At 41.5% G+C, this 20,549-nt stretch overlaps 2 protein-coding genes across 4 annotated transcripts in view; one reads left to right on the plus strand and one right to left on the minus strand.

The window, feature by feature from the left end:
• LOC101741145 (catenin alpha) overlaps positions 1-4,706 on the plus strand; it is a 29,611-nt gene extending 24,905 nt beyond the window's left edge. For both annotated transcript variants that reach the window (XM_038013821.2, XM_038013820.2), the window contains exons 24-25: positions 1,875-2,039; positions 2,722-4,706. In XM_038013821.2, the coding sequence (XP_037869749.1) occupies positions 1,875-2,039 (165 nt within the window). In that variant the 3' untranslated portion in view covers positions 2,722-4,706. The remainder of the gene's footprint in view (positions 1-1,874; positions 2,040-2,721) is intronic.
• Positions 4,707-6,848: 2,142 nt separating this feature from the next.
• Positions 6,849-18,662, minus strand: LOC119629129 (zinc finger protein 91). Of its 2 annotated transcripts, XM_062671024.1 has the most exons (4): positions 18,436-18,662; positions 15,826-15,935; positions 15,578-15,717; positions 6,849-14,868 (listed from the first exon to the last, which is right to left on the minus strand). In XM_062671024.1, exons 3-4 carry the CDS (start codon positions 15,702-15,704, stop codon positions 11,126-11,128), a joined length of 3,870 nt encoding a protein of 1,289 aa, XP_062527008.1. In that variant the 5' UTR covers positions 15,705-15,717; positions 15,826-15,935; positions 18,436-18,662; the 3' UTR covers positions 6,849-11,125. The 2 variants fall into 2 exon arrangements, with proteins under 2 accessions (XP_062527008.1, XP_037869946.1); XM_038014018.2 differs by lacking the exon at positions 15,826-15,935.
• Positions 18,663-20,549: the final 1,887 nt, after the last annotated feature.

Here is a 20,549-nt window from a genome sequence, read left to right on the forward strand (position 1 = left end):
GCGATGCCAAGTCGACGTGTTTAATTCTTGCTTAAAAGAAAATTTAACGCGGCCATAACCGCAGGGCGTGTCTAGTATGTAATTGTTTAGATGAAAGGACGATCTTACGGCCCACGTGGTGTTAAGTGGTCACCGGAGCCCATAGAATTCTACAACGTAAATGCCGCCACCCACCTTGAGATATGAGTTCTAAGGTCTGAGTATAGTTCCAACGACTGCCCCACCCTTCAAACCGAAACGTATTACTGCTTCACGGCAGAAATAGGCAGGGTGGTGGTGGTACCTACCCGTGCAGACTCACAATTCCTACCACCAGTTATATATGTATAATATATTATATGCGTTAAGTGTATATTTAAAGCAGTCGTTTAAAATTGATTTTAGTAGGACCCGAAATCCTTACGTTTTTGACGTGTCTTAATACTATTATTAAAGAATTAGATTTGTTAGTTTAAGAAGGTATGTGCAGTAAACTGGGGGAAAAGGAACAAATCTGGGTCGTCACAATCCTTTTGTGAGATTTAAATTTGTTGAATCGAAAAGAAATTTTATTTAGTGTTTTACAGTATTAAATAGTTTAATTTAGTCATCAGAGTTTTGTAACTGATTAAAGGATATTGAAAAGTTAATTACCTAGCTAACAACTAAACAGTGCCAGCCCTATCGAAAAACTCTATTGTCCCCATACGTGACCCGATTCAGCCCAAAAGCCAAGGTGGATTAGGTCAAGCTAGTTTTTAAAATTTTCGTGTATATTTTTCAATGAACTATGTATAATAATTAGAGGTCGGAGTAGGTAGATTGATTTAAGGTCGTTGACGTCAAACGTAGAGGATAATATGGATATGCCTCCAAAATACCCTAACTTCATATTTATTGTGATATTTGTTCCGGAATTTTGAAATTAGCATGAATATGTGTTTAAAGTGAAAAACTAATTTATAATATTAATAAGGTGAAAAACGTATTTATAATATTAATCTACGCTACTAGTGCTAGCTAATAGTGAAAGAAATCAGAACACCTTGGATAGTTACACCGTATTTTGTCTCTTTCTGTTGAATTAGAAATGACGCTTGTCAGTATGAGGCAAAACTTAGACAGGGCGTTACTATATATCATAAATACAGAAATTGTATCCGATGAGGATTAAAAATATATTTTTTCTATTTAAAAAAATATTCTTTATGGATAAAATGTCATGTCCGTATTATAATATCTTGACGCAAGTATATAAAATCAATCTACCTACTCCGACCACTGATGCATTGTATATGAAAATTTAAACCACCGGAACCGTTTTAATCTCAAATTTATTGGTATTATTACCCTAAGAGAAATCGCTGAAAATTTGTGTTGGAATTGGAAAGCGTCCTGATTGCCCCCGCTCTACTGTAGCAGTTGTTGGCTTGTTGGTTAAGGAAGATTCCCGCGGCTTGCTCCCGACATCTGCAGATCGTTATGTTGACCAAACAGTTTATGATCTGCCCTCGGAACCGAAAGGCGGAATTGATTCGCGACCGTAACGTGTCGGAGTGTGGTAGCGATCCAGACGAGTCTACAACACTAGAGATGCGTCGGATTTATTAGAACAGACCCGAGTATTAGATATTTTACGAGATTAGGCTGCACCTAATCTCATTTTGTCAATGTGTATAATCTTGAGATGGAACTTGAGATTAGGAATAGGCAGATTGAGATTGCTTACTAAGTACAGTATTGGTTGTGAATGAGATTAGGAAGATTATGTGGATTAGGTATTGCTTAAGATTAGAAACAGGTGGACCTAGTATCTGATTTACCAAGTACGACCCATCTCTACGCAGCACTAATGTAACCTATATTTGGAACGTTTTGTCTGTCCGCCCGCGCAGTCTCCGATAGTGGTTTGGCGCATGAAGGCCCCCGAGAAGAAGCCCCTCATCAGGCCCGAGAAGCCGGAGGAGGTGAGGGCGAAGGTCCGCCGCGGCAGCCAGAAGAAGCAACCAAGCCCGATCCACGCTCTGGCGGAGTTCCAGAGCCCCGCCGACAGCGTCTAGGTGAGTCTGAGCGAGGTCAGCACCAGGGACCTTATACTTCTATAATCACAGATTTCGCTAAGACTACACTATAGACAGACATTCTCATTTTGACCATAGACTTAATAAACAAAGGTTTGACAATGGACAATAAGCAAAGAGTAATTTTTTATGTATGTGTTGTGTCAAATACATGGTAGTGTATGTAATGTTTTTTGAAGTGAAAACTTCTTTAGAATCGTGATTTCAAACCGGATGCAACGGAAAAAGCGACAGTAGAAAGAGACACAAATACAAAAATGTGTAGGATGAAGCCAGCAAAGAATGAGACAGAAATATACATACTATTTAATACAGCGCCATCTGTGAGATTTTTTAATACTAACGTGTGTATGAAAGCTCTTGTAGTGAATTTTAATTTAGGATTATACGTGAAATTAAAATATCAATTCACAGAGGGCGCTACCTTACAATTATTTACTAATGACAAATTTTACATATACTTAAGACGTTTAGGATAATTGTATTTTAATTTTGGAAGGTTTCACTTCTACCACGTGTGAATTGCACACATGTATTTTTTTTTAATTGTTTTTATGTATTTTTTATGCATTATTAAAAAAAAATAGCATTCTGAATTCCTTCTCACTACATACAGCGTGTTTACTTTTTCTTTTAATTTATGACATTTTTCCAATTTCAGGTACAAAAATCGATTGAAATTAATATCGAAAATGTATTAAACAAAAAATTATATGTGATTATTATTATGACATTTTAGTATTAAACTTTTTAGTATTATATCTAATATATCAAAAATAAAAACAGACTGTTTGTTTGTCACGAATTCTCGTCTCGATTAAACCCGAATATGGATATAGGGCTATAAAGTTAGTGCATACAACAGCTTAGTTCTCGTATAACCTCCCCGTGTGACATATTATATTGTACTAGTTTGACAAGAGCATCGGATTGTGCGTGCCGAGCTGTGGACCGTGGACTCCACGTGTACAGGCCCTGATATACACAACATACAGAGCGGGTTTCGATTGAAATCAAAGAAATTTACATTCAGATGCTCGGTAGGGTCCTGTGACGTCACGAACGTGCGAGAGAGATGCCGAGATGCGTGCTCTCTCTCTCTCTCTCTCAAAGAAATTTACATTCCGATGCTCGGTAGGGTCTTGTGACGTCACGAACGTGCGAAAGAGATGGCGAAATGCGTGCAGTGCTTGCTCTCTCTCTGTCTCTCCCTCAAAGAAATTTACATTCGCATGCTCGGTAGGGTCTTGTGACGTCACAAGCGTGCGAGAGAGATGGTGAGATGCACCGGATGCACGCTCTCCTTCTCACTCTCTCTCAAAGAAATTTACATTCAGATTATGCTCGATAGTCCTGTGAAGTCACGAACGTGCGATAGAGATGGCGAGGAGCACTCTCTCTCTCTCTCTCTCTCTCTCTCTCTCTCTCTCCCCCCCCGCCCCCCTCTCTCTTATATCTCTGGATCACAACCGTAAAGTATTAGTGTAGATTACGATGCACGAAGCCAAGTTATTGATGTTCAAGTTATAAGAGGGGTTAAATGAAGTGGTTGTGATGTGGTGGCCTCTTGAGAGCCTCTCGGTTAAGAATTCGCAGATTTGAGACCGAATCGAGGTGTACACTCACCGATGATCACGAGTACTCATCGATGCTCACAAGCACTCATCGATATATATTTCCAATAATACGTTATTTTAATATAAGATTGGTAGTATCTGTTTAAAATTAGTGATTCCTCAATGTATCGAACAATAATGATTGTTAGCCAAATTTTATAAACACGTATTATTAGTATAGCCTTGTAGTCTGTTAGATGTATGTTAGCAAGCAGGAAAATGTAAGTGGAGCGCCCAGAACTAGAAACTGTGTCCGTTTCTATCGAGGGGTGAAAGAGTATTTGGTTTAAGCGATATTTTTGCAGCTTTACAGGAGAACCATTTAAAGCTTAATCATTTGGATTAAATAGCATGACAAAAAAACTTCTTTAGCTATTTCAATGGGGTAAACTTAATTGAAGTCCAATTAAAATCATGGAGTTTTTGATGCAGTCTTTATAATCTTTTTATTCTTCTCTCTTCTAAGCCATTTAAGGTTTTTTTTATTGCCCTTGTAGGCAGATGAGCAGACGCTGATGGTGAGTGGTTCCGTCGCCCATGGACTTCAGCAATGCCAGGGGCAGAGCCAAGCCGCTGCCTAAGGTTTAACAAAAAAATTCTTTTGCTGTTTGAACGGAGTAAACATAATTGAAGTTCAATTAAAAACGTTGAACTGTTGATGCTGATACCAAATGAAACGGACCTTTAATTACAAAGATACATGTCGCTTAAACCAATTAGCCTTTCACCCTTGGTGATTTTTTAAAGATTCAATTTTTAACCGCATTTTTTTTTTGTCGAATGAAAGACGCAGCCAATATGTAAAACATTTAATAATTTATACTCTTTTAAACGAAAATTGATTTTGCAATAAAATATCCAAATTAACATCCTACAATCAAATAATTTTCAGCTAATTTATGTCGTCAATACGAACTAATGTTTAGATTCTAAGAATTTAGTTTAGCGTTTTGAGATTTTCAATTTTTTACATAAAAAAACATTTAGGGTTAGTCGCAATTTATATTAAATAAAAAAGTATTTATCTCGATTTATTTGTGTTTTATTTAACACCTTCAACGCGGAACAGGCTCGTAACGGCCCGCTGCTTTACTTTCGGCTGGTGCGGACGGTTGCTCTTGAATTGTTAGGTCTCCTTCGGAGGCGCTCGAGCAGCTGTTAGCAAATCCCACCCCTCTTTGCTGAGCCTTTGTTCACCCACCTGTCCTGGTGAAACTGAAAAGGCCTCCGGCCCACCAGTAATCCTTCAATCTTAAAAAAAAAACACGAAGAGAACCATGTCTCTCGTTGATGCGGACCGATTATTTCACGTGTTTGAATGGGTTCGACAACTAAATACTATAAATGGTGCAATATGTCGGTTCAATTTCACTATTTAGTTAACTAAAATTAACTGTTTCCTTATCATTACGCATATCAACAACTGTTTGAGACGGTATTCATGAGGATTCATGACTAAGCTACCGCCACTTTCTACTATAAATACGAGTGACTATTATCGCACAAAACATTCCGACTCGAGCAGCCGAACGGAGCGGAGCTTTCTATAGTTGTATACTTGAAAAACAAATAAATGAAATTATTCTTTGAAAAAGTGAGTCTTAATTACTGTCACTGTGGAAAGCAATGATAATGATGAAGAGAATGACATAAGCGACGCATCACATATTATTATCGTCCTTAAAAGAACTAGGGAACCAGCCAAATCCGTCATATATGTTTACGCAAAGTTATAGCATTTTAACCTACCCTAGTGCTGGTGGGTCCAGAAAGACATGCCGCGCACTGGTGGAAATATCGTTGGGAGCACATCTCGACCCGCCGCCCTATCAAATTACGAAGGTTTATGATTTTATTTCCGCAGCCAAGGTGTGAATAGCGTAGTAGGTGTGACTTAAAAGATTAAGGGGCTATGATCGCGGAAACGTCGCGAATCTGGTCGTAGTGTTGACTACAGGAATTCTCCTATTCTGACCGGGTTCTGACCCCAGGCGGAGATCAGATGTTGGATGAAAGAGTACAAGGGGAATCATTTTGTGGTTAACCTAAAGTTGTTGCTTTCAAGATATCTGCAGTCGACTAACATTTGCAGACTATCAAGACCCACATACCCAACGCGACCCTAGGTGTGGAAGCCGTGACCCTCTGCCCGAAAAAATCTTAAAGAAAGGACCATTAATACAATTCCCACGAGGCTAGTCTTCGAAATGAGCGGGATGGTCATGGTGAAAATCAGCTGTTCGCTGGCGTCTTCAGAAAAATACACGAATCCCAAAACGACTAAAAAATACCATACCCGATCCTGTAGACCGAATGGTAAACAGTCGACGTCGCCCTAAATACGTCATTACGGATCCTCCCGATCTATTAATGGTGCTTTTAGGTACCACAACTACCGGTCACCGTTCTCGTGGAACCCATCGCTTGCCACAAAGGGCTCGACGAGTAAATTAACCCATAGACAAAGTCCACTGAGTTTCTCGCCCGATTATCTCAGTGGGTCGCGTTTGCGACCCGATGGTAGATTCTGCGAAGCACTGCTCTTGCTAGGGTCAGTATTAGCAACACTTCCGGTTTGAGCCCCGTGAGCTCACCTAGATGTTAGGGTGAAGCTGAAATAGCCTCTCAAGGCTATTAGCATAGGAAAAAAATGTACACTTTAAATTAAGTAGGTAACTTGAGTTGTTTGGATACGGTTTCGAAATGATCGAAAACGTCATAAGACAATGTTTACGCTCGACTATCAATAAGCAGGATCGCGATAGGATTCCTGTATGAGAACTTCTCAATACAAGGTTTTTTTTTGGTTAAATCATTCCCTATCTAATCGCTGATAACCTAAGGGGTTGTTCCCACTACACACGGATCGGTAGGTGAGCTCACAAGCTCAACCTGAGAGTTAGTCAAGAGCAGTGCTTCACTGGCTTCTACTACCGAATCGGAATCATGGACCCACTGAATAGATCCGGTGAGAAACTCACTGGGCTGTGTCTATCGGCTAGTTCGCATGAAGAACTCTTCGTCGTAATCGAAGAGCTTAAAAGCACCGATGCGGCCACGATAATTAAAGCAATGCGCCACTTTTACAAAGCGATTAGACTTCGCAATTTTTAAAGTTGTCTAAGTTCGTCTATGTTTAAAACATTAACTCAATAAATCAACACATCTCACATAATGTCAAAAAAGTATTTTAATTCAAAAATAAACACATGAATCTATACAGCAATCATATCAAGCTTAATATAAAGAAGACTGTAAATTAATTATCTAAAACTATAAATACTAAATGATACATTCAGTTTAGAAAAAAGACCGTTGACAGTTTGAATATTGGCGGGAACGGGAAGTGACTAATTCATTTAAAGCCGACATAATTCATAATTCATCATCAGTTGCAATGGATACATACAAGATTATTAACTTAAATAGAATAACGACTAATCAAACGGACATTGTTAATGAAAACATTACATATCAAGTGTAAAAAATGGTATACTTTTCGATCCATCGCGAACGTTTCTCTCTAGTTTAGTTGAATACTCATCAATAATCCGCCATTAATATGTGAGCTTGTTTTTGTTTTAGCCATTAAATGAACTAATGACCAGTAATCTGTGTATATTAGTAATTGTTTTACGAATCAGACATTTAAACTAGGTACCTATCTACTAATTAGTTTTAGTTAGCTTAGTAAGTTTATACTATTACGTCGGTAAGAATAACGCCATCTATCGACGAACAGTCGAACAAATATCGAAGGGTCTAGTAGCACCTAGAACGCTCGAGGAATACAACGCCATCTATTGTCCGGCATCGGAAACACAATACTCGAAATGTGTGAAATATTCTCGATAATTCTAGGGATGTGGTATCGGCTATCAATCAAGGACAGATGCAGACACAATAATTTTGTAACTTCGCTCTAATATCCCGACAGGAATCGAGAGAATAATTAAAACACATTAATTTCTAAATATCGATGTGCAATATTTATTGCCTGGTACTGTACAGTGGTTAGTGGAGGCTATAAACTCTATATTTCTCTAATTTCGTTAGCGCCATCAGGCCAATTGAAGATTTATATTTCATATTGCTGACAGAAGATAGCGACATTGAATACGAAGCTCGATGGTACGAAGGAGTCATATCTCACAGCGCCCTAAGATTTACAAAAGATTCTTGTAAACATTGAATTACGCAGATGAAAAGTTTAACGTGAAATCTAGATTCGAATTTATATAGTGTTCTCGATAGGAGCTCCATTTTTATGTTTTTTGACCGTATTGAAGGAATTTGCGGGTAGTATTGAAATTTCGACATCCTTTAACTATGAGAGGTGGGAGTAAGGAGCACCGTCTAAATGTATTAAAAAGTGTCCTCAAATTAAGGTGGTGCCACAATAGCAAGTGGAAGGATTTAAAAAATAGCGCCATAGACTACCACACTTCACCCTGTTCAAAACTGCTATATTCATATCATTTCCACTTCCTAAACTAGCGCTATTTCGGTGAGTCTTCCAACAATAACTCGCTGTTTACAGTTTGTAACTTTATCAACGAGCTCACAGCCCACCTGATGTTAAGTGGTTACTGGGGCCAATAGACATCTATAACGTAAATGCGCCACCCACCTTGAGATATAAGTTCTAAGATTTCAGTATAGTTACAACGGCTGCACCACCCTTCAAGCCGAAACGCATGACTGCTTTATGGCAGAAATAGTTAGGGCGGTGGTACCTAGCAGTGCGGACTCACAAGAGGGCCTATCACCCATAAAACTTGTCCCCTATACAAGATGGCGGTCCTTACATCTACCCTCCATGCCTTTAACATAGATTTCGCCACACGTTTCCTCCTATCAACAGTGTTTAGGGTGTGACCTCACTCCTAGACTCGAAGATAAGTTAGTTAGTTTTTCAGATATTTAACTAAGAAAGACAGCAATGTAATGAGAGAATGGTAATGCAGTAAGAAATATATCATTTCATTATATTTGTCGGCCTGAGGTAACAACACTTCAAGTTATACGAGAACCAAATAAAGGGGACGGCCCATTTCAGGCCCAAAGCGGACAATAGATTAGAGAAAAAATACTTAGTGCATTAATTTTGTCATAAATAAATATGCATTTACTTTCTTCCAAATAAGCGCCACTACAGTTTACAATAAGTAGTTTAAAAAAAGTAACTCTATTGAAAAAAACAAGAATTTTATTTTTGCGGGAAAAATATTGCCAACTTAAAAACCTTTTACGTATTAAGTAAACATTTTAAGTATATAAAAAACCATATAAATAAATCATTTTAAATATTATCATTAATCAATCGATTTTAATCGATTTTCAGCACATAAAATAACATCAAAGACATACCCATTGGACTTTAACTTGTTACTATACTTGAGACCTTAGAACTTATATCTCAAGGTGGGTGGCGCATTTACGTTGTGGATGTTTGTGGGCTCCAGTAACCACTTAACACCAGGGTGGCTGTGAGATCGTCCACCCATCTAAGCAATAAAAAAAAACTTAACTTGTATTGTTATTTAAATATGTACAACTAAAACAAAAACATAAAAAATAAAATATAATGTGTACTCGTAAAAAAAAGATTAAGAAATAAATCCAATATCGGTTATTTAAAAAAATGATCGATATATGAATTTCATGTAATTATTTTTCTTTATACTGACAACACTGATTTTAATCTGACTGACTGACACTTCGCTTGCTGCTTGTGCTTGCGTTCAAAATGGATGTGTTTTGATTTTTCTTCGATTTATTTTGCTTTTATCAATAACGTTTCATACTACGGCTGAAAACCATTGTGTGAATTGTGGTTTTAACCTGACCGAGATTTAAAACCGTGTATATGCTCTCCTGTGCTATTTTTAGATGATTTACTAATTGTGTATGAAGATGAAGAAAATATAGAATAATATAGATATTTAAAGAAGTATGTGTGTTTTTTATACCCTAATAACTACAATTGGATAAAAATACATTAGGAACATCTTAAACATTAAAAAAAGAAAAGTTCTTGAGGTATTTATATAGAAAATTAACCTTAAAACGAGTTTTTTATTTTTATTATATTTTCTATAATAGTGGCGTCAATTTCAATATATTTTTTAGATATCTAATACATTTAAGAATTTGAATCAGTCCATTTTTATAGTAATATTTAATGTCCACCTTGGGCCTAGCACACTATGGAGAGTGGGCAATCCCCTTTAGTTTGACTTTTAAAAACTAATCGATAATTTTTAAATTTGCAATTCGAGGGTTGAAAGGCTGTTTGGGTTTAGGCGATACTTTTTCAACTTTACACGAGAAAACTTCTTCAGCTATTGAATTGAAGTTCAATAAAATAACATCGAACTGTTGATGCTGATATCAAATAAAACGGACATTTAATTACATAGATAAACATCGCGTATTAAGCGAAATGTCGCATAAACCAAATGCCCTATCACCCTTCAAATTGATTCATTAACGCTGCCGTGCGAATTTTAAAATTTTAGCCGTCGATAAAGTATTCTGTCGTTATCATCAACCAAGCGAGGGTACTTCGAGATTTCGCCTGTGTGCGTGCAAAATAAATAAGAGGTATCGATCACTCTATTTCTCTGTAAACGAGTAGCAATAAGCCAGACAGGACTAGTTGAATACGGCCGCGCAATGGAACTCGACGTGTGACTTCATTTGTGTTCAAATTCTCCGATCTTTTTTTTATTTTTATTGCTTAAATGGGTGGACGAGCTCACGGCCTACCTGATAATGTTAAGTGGTTACCAGAGCTCATAGATATCTACAACGTAAATGCCGCCACCGACCTTGAGACATGAGGTATAAGATCTCACCTTTAACAGTACAACGGCTGCCCCGCCCTTCAAACCGAAACGCATTACTGCTTCACGGTAGAAATAGGCGGGGCGGTGGTACCTACCCGTTCGGACTCACAAGAGGTCCTAACACCAATATAAACAAAACTAAGTAAATTGTATAATATTATAGAGGCATTGTGCTCCCCAATTCATATAGGTGTAAGATCTTACGCGCAAATATGTATATGGGAGGTCGAGACAAACAGAAAAACACTAGATTATATACATAGATACAAAATCGGAATTTGTTGTCTCGACATTACGGGAACGACAGTCACCAGTGGAGGGGGAGCGCACAGGGGACCCCTCCCACCGAGCGCCGGGGGGTCCGGATATTGTGCAATTAAACGCTGCGTCGCAAATTTAAATCACGGCTTTATACGATGACGTCACTGTATTAATCAGCGGACACTGTCTGCTCGTGTATCGCGCACGCAAATCGAAAACTTCACCATTTTATTTTCATTATCATCCGTCCGTACCGGATGTTGCAACAAAACGAGATACATATACCGGACTCATGACGCTCTTCACAAACGAATCTGTTCTGCTGCATCCCGCAAAATTAATCGACCGTCTTCTCGATCCTCGTGGAGCTGACCGTTCTGGACTGCAGTCGGTCGGCGGCGCAGTGCTCCTCCACCAGCATCTCTTGGAGGCGGACGGGGGTGCCGTGGTGGCTCCGGACGTGGCCGTGCAGCTGCGCCACCAGGAACTGCAGGCCGCACAGCTTGCAGCCGATGTACTCCGCCTCGCCCAGCCGCTCGTGCCGCGCCACGTGGCTCCGGCACGAGCCCTCGTCCGTGAAGTGCACGTCGCACTCCCGGCACTTGTACAGCTTGAATTTGTACTCGCCGTCCGGGCCGGGCCGGGGCCCGTCGGTGGGGGGTGCCGGGGAGGGGGCGGGAGGGACCGGCGAGGGGGAGGCGCCCGGCACGCTGGAGCCGACTGGGCCCGCGTCGCTCGCGGCCGAGGACCTCCCCTCCTTCTTCTCGCTAGTGCTTCTAGCCAAAGGCAACTTGACGATGTTGTTGAAAAAAAAGCCGTACTCGTTGGTCTCATGTTTGGCGGCGTGCGTCTCGACGGCGGAGGGGTGGAGCCGCAGCCCGCAGCGCGCACAGGCCTGGGCGCCGGCGCCGCACTCGTGCTGCGCTAGCTCGCGGCGGCTGTGCAGCAGCAGGCGGCAGACCTCGCACTCGTACAGCACCAGCACGGGCACGTTCTCGACCTGGATCCTGGCGGGCGCAGTGTGGTGCGCGCGACGGTGCTGGGGCAGCGCGGCGGCCGGGAACAGCAGCCCGCACGTGTCGCAGGTCGCGGCCGGGCCCCGCTCCAGCGCGCAGTCCCGCACATGCTGCTCGGCGGCGGCGGGCGACGGCAGGTGCAGGCCGCACGGGCACTTGTGCACTGTCACGGAGACCAGCTTCTTCTCGGCGTTGGAGAAGGGCCGCTGCACCACGCGGTCCCTGGACAAGTCCGGGAACTTCCTGTGCAGCAGCTCGTGCCGGGGCGCTCTCCGCGCGTAGTAGTGGAGCCCGCACTGGTCGCAGGCCACGACCTCCTCATCGTTGCAGCGGTGCTTCGAGGTGCTCCACTGGAACCTCATGGCCACCTTGCAGTTGCCGCAGCTGTAAAAGGTCAGCTTGTCTCTTTCGGGAACTTCTTCCCCGTGCTCCCGCGTGTCCGTCTCGTATTTGAACTCGACGATCCTGAAGCGGTCCGTGGCCCCGTGGTCCCGCTCGTGCCTCGCGTAGTTCTCGCTGTTGTCGAAGTGCAGGGCGCACCTGCTGCAGTGGTACTTCCTCTCATTCTTCCTGCAGCTCTTGTGCGCGTGGCGGGACACGTTGGCGTCGTCGATGCAGATCTCGCAGCCGTTGCAGAAGTAAATCGTGTACTCCGCGGGCCCGTCCTCCTTCAGCCGCAGCTTGACGCCGCGGTGGCTCCCGTGCAGCGAGCGGCGCACCACCTCGCGGACCGCGGCCTGCGGCAATCGCCCGAACAGCTGCAGCCACTTGTCGTGCAGCAAGTTCTTGTAATCAAAGTTCAGGATGAGGAAGTCGCTCTTGTTGAGGGTGCGGTTCTCGTGCAGCCCCCGGTGCCGGTCCATGCAGTCCAGGTGCAGCTTGAGGTCGCACACCTCGCAGCGCTCGCACAGCTGCTCCGTATCCTCGCACAGCAGGTGCTGCTGACTGTGGGCCACGGCATGGTCGTAGGAGTCGAAGCCGAATTCGCAGACCTCGCAGTGGTAGACCATGTTCCACATCTTGTGCAACTCCTTGCTGTCGTGTTTGGTCTTCAGCTCGTGGAACGGACGATGCAGCTTGTACGCGCCGGCCGTGAACCTGGCCCGGCAGTCGCGGCAGAAGTGGCCGCGCTCCTTGCAGCTGTGGCCCGTGCGCAGGTGGTGCAGGCCGCACTTGCCGCACTGCTCAAAGCGTGGCGGCTCCGGGACCACGGGGTCGCCGTTGTGCGATTGGAACTTGATGTTGTTCAGCGAAAGCTTGTATTGGCTGTGCCACCTCTTGTGGGTCCTGAGACCCTTGTTGAGGAAGCACAGGCCGCAGATGTCACAGCGGTGGCGCGGCCGGTTGCGACAGCTCCTACTGAAGTGGATGTCGTTGTTCATGAGGCGGTGGCTGCAGCAGCGACAGGTGCTGCAGTAGAACAGCCTTAGACTGGTTTCGTCTCTCTCTGAACTGGACTCCAGTTTGATCTTTTTGTTCGCCAGCGCGAGGTAGCTAGACTTGCGCTTGGTCCCGATGTCCTCGTATTTCCTGAACTCGACCAGGACTATGTCCTTGCGCTTCAAGTTGTACAGCCGGTGGTAGTTCTTGTGGAACGAGTAGCAGGACTTGTTGATCTCGATGTGGCACTCCTCGCAGGTCCGGGACTCCACCTCGGCGGGGTGCTCCGTGTAATGAGTCCAGAAGCGGTACTCGCTGAAGTAGATGTTGCACTTGGGGCACAGGCACATAATTTTCTTGTAGAAGTTCCAGTCGATGTTCGTGTATATCTTGAACTTGTCGGCGAAGGCGTGCTGGTGGCGGTGCATCTCCACGTCCTTGCGGTACACCTTGCGGCGGCAGGTGGCACAGGTCTCGTGCGGCGTGGTCCGGCGGCACTGCTTCAAGTGGTTAATGATGGAGTAGCCCACCACGAAGTGCACGGCGCACTGCAGGCAGCGGTACAGCAGCGCGTGCTGTATGGGCGGGTTCCGGATGGGGACCCCGCGGCTGAAGCGGTAGAGGAACTCGCCGCTGTTGGCGACTTTAGTTGCGGCCGGTGCGACGACTTTGGTGGCGGCCACAATCGCTTTCGACTTCGCGGCACTCACTTTATTGTTTATCACTGATTTACTCGTTTTCGGGTTGGTTTTATTTTTGCAAACATACTTTTTGAACAAGAATTGACCGTATTTCTCGGGGTGTCGGTAGGCGCGGTGCGTCCGGGCCAGGTACGAGCTGTCCAGCCACATGTGGCAGCTGGTGCACTTGTACTTGAATACCTGAGTCTGCGGAGACCGCTTGTCCCCGGCCGACTCCTCGGGGGCTTTGGCCGGAGACCGCTCCGCCTTGCCCACGTGGTTACTATGCTTCCTGTATATTATTTGAAATATTTTACGTCTCTGCATATTCGGGTGTTTCGAGTCCCTGTGTCTTTTAGCCTGAACTTTACTTTGCAATATTTCGTTGCACAAATCGCATTTAAAGCATTTGCGGGGTCCGGTCCAGAGAGGTTTCTCTGCGGGGGCCCGCGGGTCCCCGACGGGGGGACCGACGGCCGCGTTCTTGGACGGCAGCAGCTCGTAGAGGTGCTTGATGAGCGCGGTGCCGTCGGCGAAGTACGTGTCGCAGTGGTTGCACTTGTTCGTCCTGACGTCGCACAGCTCGCCGCGGCCCTTCTCGGACAGAGCGGACGTGCTCTTCTTGGCGACGTTATTGTTTATGGCGACCAGGAACGAATGCGAGGACATTTTGTGGGCGTCCAGGGCGTTTTCTGTCGGGAAGAGCGTCCCGCAGTCGCTGCAGAAGCACGGGCTCCTGCTCAGGACCTCCGCCCAGTCGACCAGCGGTACGCTGACCGGGAGCCTCTCCTTAGGCAGCGACTCCGACGACGGCTTGGTACCCAGTATGATGACGTGGCTCTGGGTGGCGTACGCTTGCGAGTAGTTCTGCGCGCTCTCCGGCGACTGCGAGCCGTAGGGCAGCGCGTCCGCGTTGAGGTCGTACGTCGGGGCCACATCGTCCGCGTGCTCCGACTCTTCGTACAACAGCGCATTGCCGAAGTGCTCGTGGTCTGCGTACGAATCTGAAACGTGAGCAACATTGGGTGGTGGCCGCTCTGACTGGACCCACTACATTATGTGTGTGTGTGTCTTTCAATGGCCCTAGTCACTTATATACACTAATCCCAAATATTAATTATTACAAGTAATAGTTTTTTTTTATTGCTTAGATGGATGGACGAGCTCACAGCCCGCCTGCTGTAAAGTAGTTACCGGAGCCCATAAACATCTACAACGTAAATGCGCCACCCACCTTGAGATTAAAGTTCTAATGCATTATTACTTCACGGTAGAAATAGGCGGGATGGTGGTGCTTACTCGTGCGGACTCACAAGAGGTCCTACGACCAGTAATTACGCACATTATAATTTTGCGGGTTTGATGTCTACTATCACAGGATGTTATTCCTTCACCTTGGAAGACAATTGTGAACATTTATTTGTTAAGTACATATTTCATTAGAAAAATTGATACCCGTCTGCGGGATTCGAACGCCGGTGCATCGCTAGATACAAATCCATCGGACGTCTTATCTTTTAGGCCACGACGACTTCAAAGAACTCCAAAATTATTATCCAATTTTAATCTATTGACACTAAATGAAATTAAATGTTCTAAATAAACAAAATGAAGTCTTTAACTGTTTTGGGATAGTTTTCAAACCCGAACCCATGACATCAGCCCATGTAAGATCAGAATATATCCGATAGCTGACAACCGTTAGAACCATACCTTGGTCGCTGTATAATTCTTGGGGTTCCTCTTTAACAATTCCCAGGTCCGGGAAGATGTCTCTGATCCTCGGGTTGTCCAGCAGATCGTGCTCTTCAATGTCAATGTCGTCTTCCATTGTCTCCATATTTATTTCATACCTGAAAGGGGCATATGCACAATTTCAAGTTATAGTACTTCCAGTGGTTGTTCCTACTTAGTGGCTACTGGATCCCATAGACATCAACAACGTAAGTACCAACACCCACCTTGACACATGAGTTCTAAGTCTGAGTTTGATTGTACGACAGCTGCCTCATCCTTCAAACCGTAATGCATTACTGCTTTGTGGAGGAAATAGGCAGGACAGTTGCACATACTGAGAAGTAAATTATCAATAGTATAGACACTGGAAATAATTTCACCAAAGATCTGAATTCAATTAATTAGAAACAAATATGGAACTTAAAAAATCAGTAATTTTCTTATTGATAGAATATTGAATGTTTTACAAAATAGCGACCAGTAACCCTGTTATCAAAATAATGAGGGTGTAATTTTTTTCATGTGGTTTCACCAAATTATTTTGACATAATTGAATTAAAAAAAAACAGTACATATTTTTTACTGGCTACTGTAATAAGAAAATCAATATTTAGTCGGATGTGCTTTGACTTCTTACCAGCATCAGACCACACCTGAGCTGGTCACTTGTCGGATTCAATCTTCATAAAAAGTTTTTTTTAGAATAATATCCAATCTTTATTCTGCAATTAAGTTCCTGCCAAAGGGGTTCTATTGGATTCGAATCTAGACTTCGACTGGTACACTTTAAAACCTTGAGGTGTCAAAATATCACTAGAGACCTCGAACTTGAATTTGGGATCATTATTGTTATCATTGGGTCGCTTTGTTTAGCTTATCGTATTGTTTAGTGCAATCTCTTTATTTCTAATTATTTTTTTCCTATCTATTCTGGTAACCTCGAGGGGTCATACTAGATTTTTTTTATTACCCTTGTAGGCAGATGAGCATACGGCCCACCTGATGGTGAATTAGCTCTGACATCTGTACACAACTTAACCTAGGAAAGAGATCAGTAACACAAGTCTTTGAACCTAGTACAGACTTCAGCCCTTTCAAAGGTTAACATAGTAAGTTTTAACAATTAATTGATCTACATTACACTGCATTTATGATCTACCTTTAAGAGGAAAATGAAATATGTAAATATCAATATAAATGTGTTACATTTTCTGATTTGTTTTATTTTCCACATTTTTCATGTAGCTGCTTTAAATTTTTGTTTCACTTTTAAACTTTGTTAATAGCTGCCAAAGAAAAGTTTTTGATGAAGAGATAAGAAATCAGTACCTAGCTATTTTAGTTTTGTGCAGGACAGAAATGACAGAATTAAAATAAGACACTATAATTCAATATGTGAAGCAGTAACGTGTTTCGGTTTGAAGGGTGGGGCAGCCGTTGTAACTATACTGGAGACCTTGGAACTTATGTCTCAGGGTGGGTGGCGCATTTACGTCGAAGATGTCTATGGGCTCCAGTAACCACCTAACACCAGGTGGGCTGTCAGCTCATCCGCCCATCTAAGCAATAATAAAAAATAAAAATAAACATATTGTAATATTTAATGCATAACATGTAGGCTTATTGTAATATTTTATGTATAACATTTATATTAAACATTAAATTCATTAATTATAAACCTTGACATGTTATAGTAAAAATGTTAAGACACTTTCAATACCGTAAATAGCTGAGCTAACATACGATTATGTAATTGAGTACACGTATATAGGGGAAAATTTATATAAAAATTAATTATGCCAGGCTCTGAACAACCAAGGATTACAATAAAGAATCTGGACAATCAAAAATTTGTCTTTAGAAGTGTTCTCTCTCTCTCCATCACACCAAGCATAATCTGTTCAGGAACAATAATAGAAAATAAATCCTTCAAATGGCGGTTCTCCAGCTAGCAACAGTCCTATTGTAGGAAGAAAGACTTGGCACAGTAATACCCTACAAAGCAGGTCATTCACAATTTTAAATACATTAATATATAGTTTTGATGAGAATTGTGAGCTAGCCCACTGAGTTTCAGCGGACCTTCTCAGTGGGTCGCAATTCCGACCTGGTGGTGGTAGATTCGGCGAAGCACTGCTCTTGCTAGGGCCAGGCTTAGCAAATTCTCTCAGGTTGAACCAGTATGCTCAGCTACCCGCTAGCTCCTTAGGTTATCAGCGAATACGTAGGGAAAAAAATAGAAAATCGAATGATCGTTTCTAATTATTATTGTATTAGTTTTGTTATAACCATCATCATTCTTTCTTATTACTCTCTGCTAGGGTGTAGGGCTCGAATAAAATTTTTCCATTTACATCAGTCTTGGGCAGTCTGTTCTAGCTCCTCCCGCGTCATGCCCAAGACCCCTAGCTCCTGCTCCACCGAGCGACGCCAAGTTGTTCTGGGGCGGCCTCTCTTCCTTTTGCCAGACACTTTCCAGGTCATAATACTGCCGTTAACTTTCGTTTGACTATTAGTGATATTATGCAAGTTTCGAAAATTAATTTGACTTTAAGCTCTACTGTTAAGTGTTTTAAATCCGGTTTAGTTAACTTCATTTAAGAATATGTGGATAAGTAATTAATTTTACGACGATATAAGACTCCATAGGTTCGCACGGATTGTAAACTAACTAAACTTCGATGTCCTAAGATAATATTTCGGGTAGCGTTTACAGCGAACTTTTTATGTACTTTGTTGAACGTTTTTAAAAATTTATTTACGATCTCATTTTTATTTTTAAATTTTGGTAAATATTAAAAACAGTTTCAAAAATTTAAAACGTAAACACTCACCTCGTAACGAACTCCTTTTTATTAATGTATTTACGAATACGGTATATACACAAAGTAATAAGTTCTTTTTTAATTTGAACGCAATTTAAATGGAATAAAATCACTTTACTGATTTTTTATTTCTACAAATTTTAATTTTTGCTGCCAAGCCTTTGGTAATTTAACGTACAAAATATCGAAAGTTACATTGGGCATACAATTTAACCTTATTTTTTGAACGGGAACTATGAATGAAACGAATGAATGAGAACGAGAACATTAATTTGGTTGCTTATTTCCGAGATTGAGTGGGCAAAGGAAATATGGCCAATACATATTACAATACATTACTCATTACAATACGTCATATAACACGTAGTGACGATGGCTACATACCTCTATTTGGGTATGTTTGCCTCCAACGGAAATAAAAAAAGACAAATAAGCCAAACTTCAAAAAGGCCCACAGGCTACAATAAAACTTTTGTTGTATTTGACATTTTTATTTAAATCCACAACTACGGTGGTACGGTACTATAAAACTGTGTCAAACAGTACGGTAATATAAATATATAATTGAATTATAAAACCTAGGCCTATGAAATATATATATTATTATATATATATGCTTTTGGGGTTTGGACTTTTCGGCGGGAACGCAAGGAGAGAAGTTGTGTGATTGGTTTGATTTTGTCTATTTAGTGTTTCTTTAGGTTTAAATGTGTGATAACGGTGGTTTATTAACTGTTTAGTATCTGTATCCCACAAATGTGGGAAAATGAAACAAAGCCGCTGGACGTAACTTCTCGGGATCCTCCAAAAAGTCCGCTGAAAAATCTCAGTAAGCGACCACCATTTTACTAAGATTATATTTCATCCCAAACAGTTAATAAACCACCGTTATTACACATTTAAACCTGAAGAAACACTAAATAGACATAATAAAACAAATCGCACAACTTCACTCCTCGCGTTCCCGCCAAAAAGTCTCACTACCGGTAAAATGGGGCGATTAGGAATTGAAAGGCGAATCGGGAAAAAACCGGGAAAATCTTTCGACGCTCAATATAAGTTTTATATTCGTTGCAAAATCTTCCATTTTTTTGTAGTTTAATAGTAGAATGTTGAAAGTTCACAAAACAACTCTGAATATGCATGATAATAGCTGCTAACTTATAAAAAATTGCGTTTCAAATTAACTTCCTGTGGTGGTAATTATTTTAGTGCTAGAAACTTTGCTCTCTTTTATTTATTTGATAATAATAGAAGACGACTGTGATTTATAAACGTTATTTAGTGTTTGAACCAGCATATATATTAAAGGTAAGTCTCAGTTGTTATTGGTTTTAATGTATTTGATTAAATAAAAATACATGTAAAAATCTGTTGTTTTTGGGGATATTGGGGACGTGTTAGGTGCAAATAACAACGAAAAAGGGGTCAATTGGGATGAGAATACGTGAAATGGAAACGACCTAAGTATAAATAGGTACAGGTTTGTAGGGTTGTCTATGTAGTTATAACAATATTTTTTAAATTTGTTGGTAAAAATCTGGTTTATCGAAGCGAAATTGGGAATAAGTCTTTAGTTGAAATAGATAAGCAATTTAATATAAGTAAGTCGATTTTGCAGAGACATGTAACAAGATCAATGAAATCTCAAGGTGGACAAAAATGTCTAAGTAATACATAATAAAATATTTAATATTTGTTCAGAGTGGGGGTATTCATCTGATTAATCCATGGAATAACCGACACACCTAATCTCTTAACCCAGATGGAAATATCAGCCCCTAAGTACTTACCAAGAACGGAGAAATATAAACCGTTTCTAAGAAAGCCCACTATATATGTATAAATATATATATATATATATATATATTTTGTTGTTACTGCACTGTCGATTGCACCTATAATTGAGGTGATGTCTGCCATGTACTTTTGTCAGTTTTTCAATTTTTTTTATTGATGATCACTTTGTTGGTGCAACTAAATAAATAAATAAATTAAAACTATATATAAAAATAAAATTAGTGCCAACCCTAGCAAATTTCTCATTTCGTCCCAATTAACCGCAATTTTCGGGTAAATAGGGATTACACCTATTTTTGCATTTTTTGCTTAAACTGGAATGC

The sequence above is a fragment of the Bombyx mori genome, chromosome 11 (genome assembly GCF_030269925.1).
Source record: "Bombyx mori chromosome 11, ASM3026992v2".
NCBI lineage: Eukaryota > Metazoa > Arthropoda > Insecta > Lepidoptera > Bombycidae > Bombyx > Bombyx mori.

Bases quoted from the DNA above. Each gene is read 5' to 3' on its own strand.
- LOC119629129 (XM_038014018.2), bottom strand. From the start codon at position 15,704: ATGGAGACAATGGAAGACGACATTGACATTGAAGAGCACGATCTGCTG. The intron at 14,869-15,577 runs GTATGGTTCTAA...CTCACGTTTCAG, and splicing joins AGAATTATACAGCGACCAAG to ATTCGTACGCAGACCACGAG.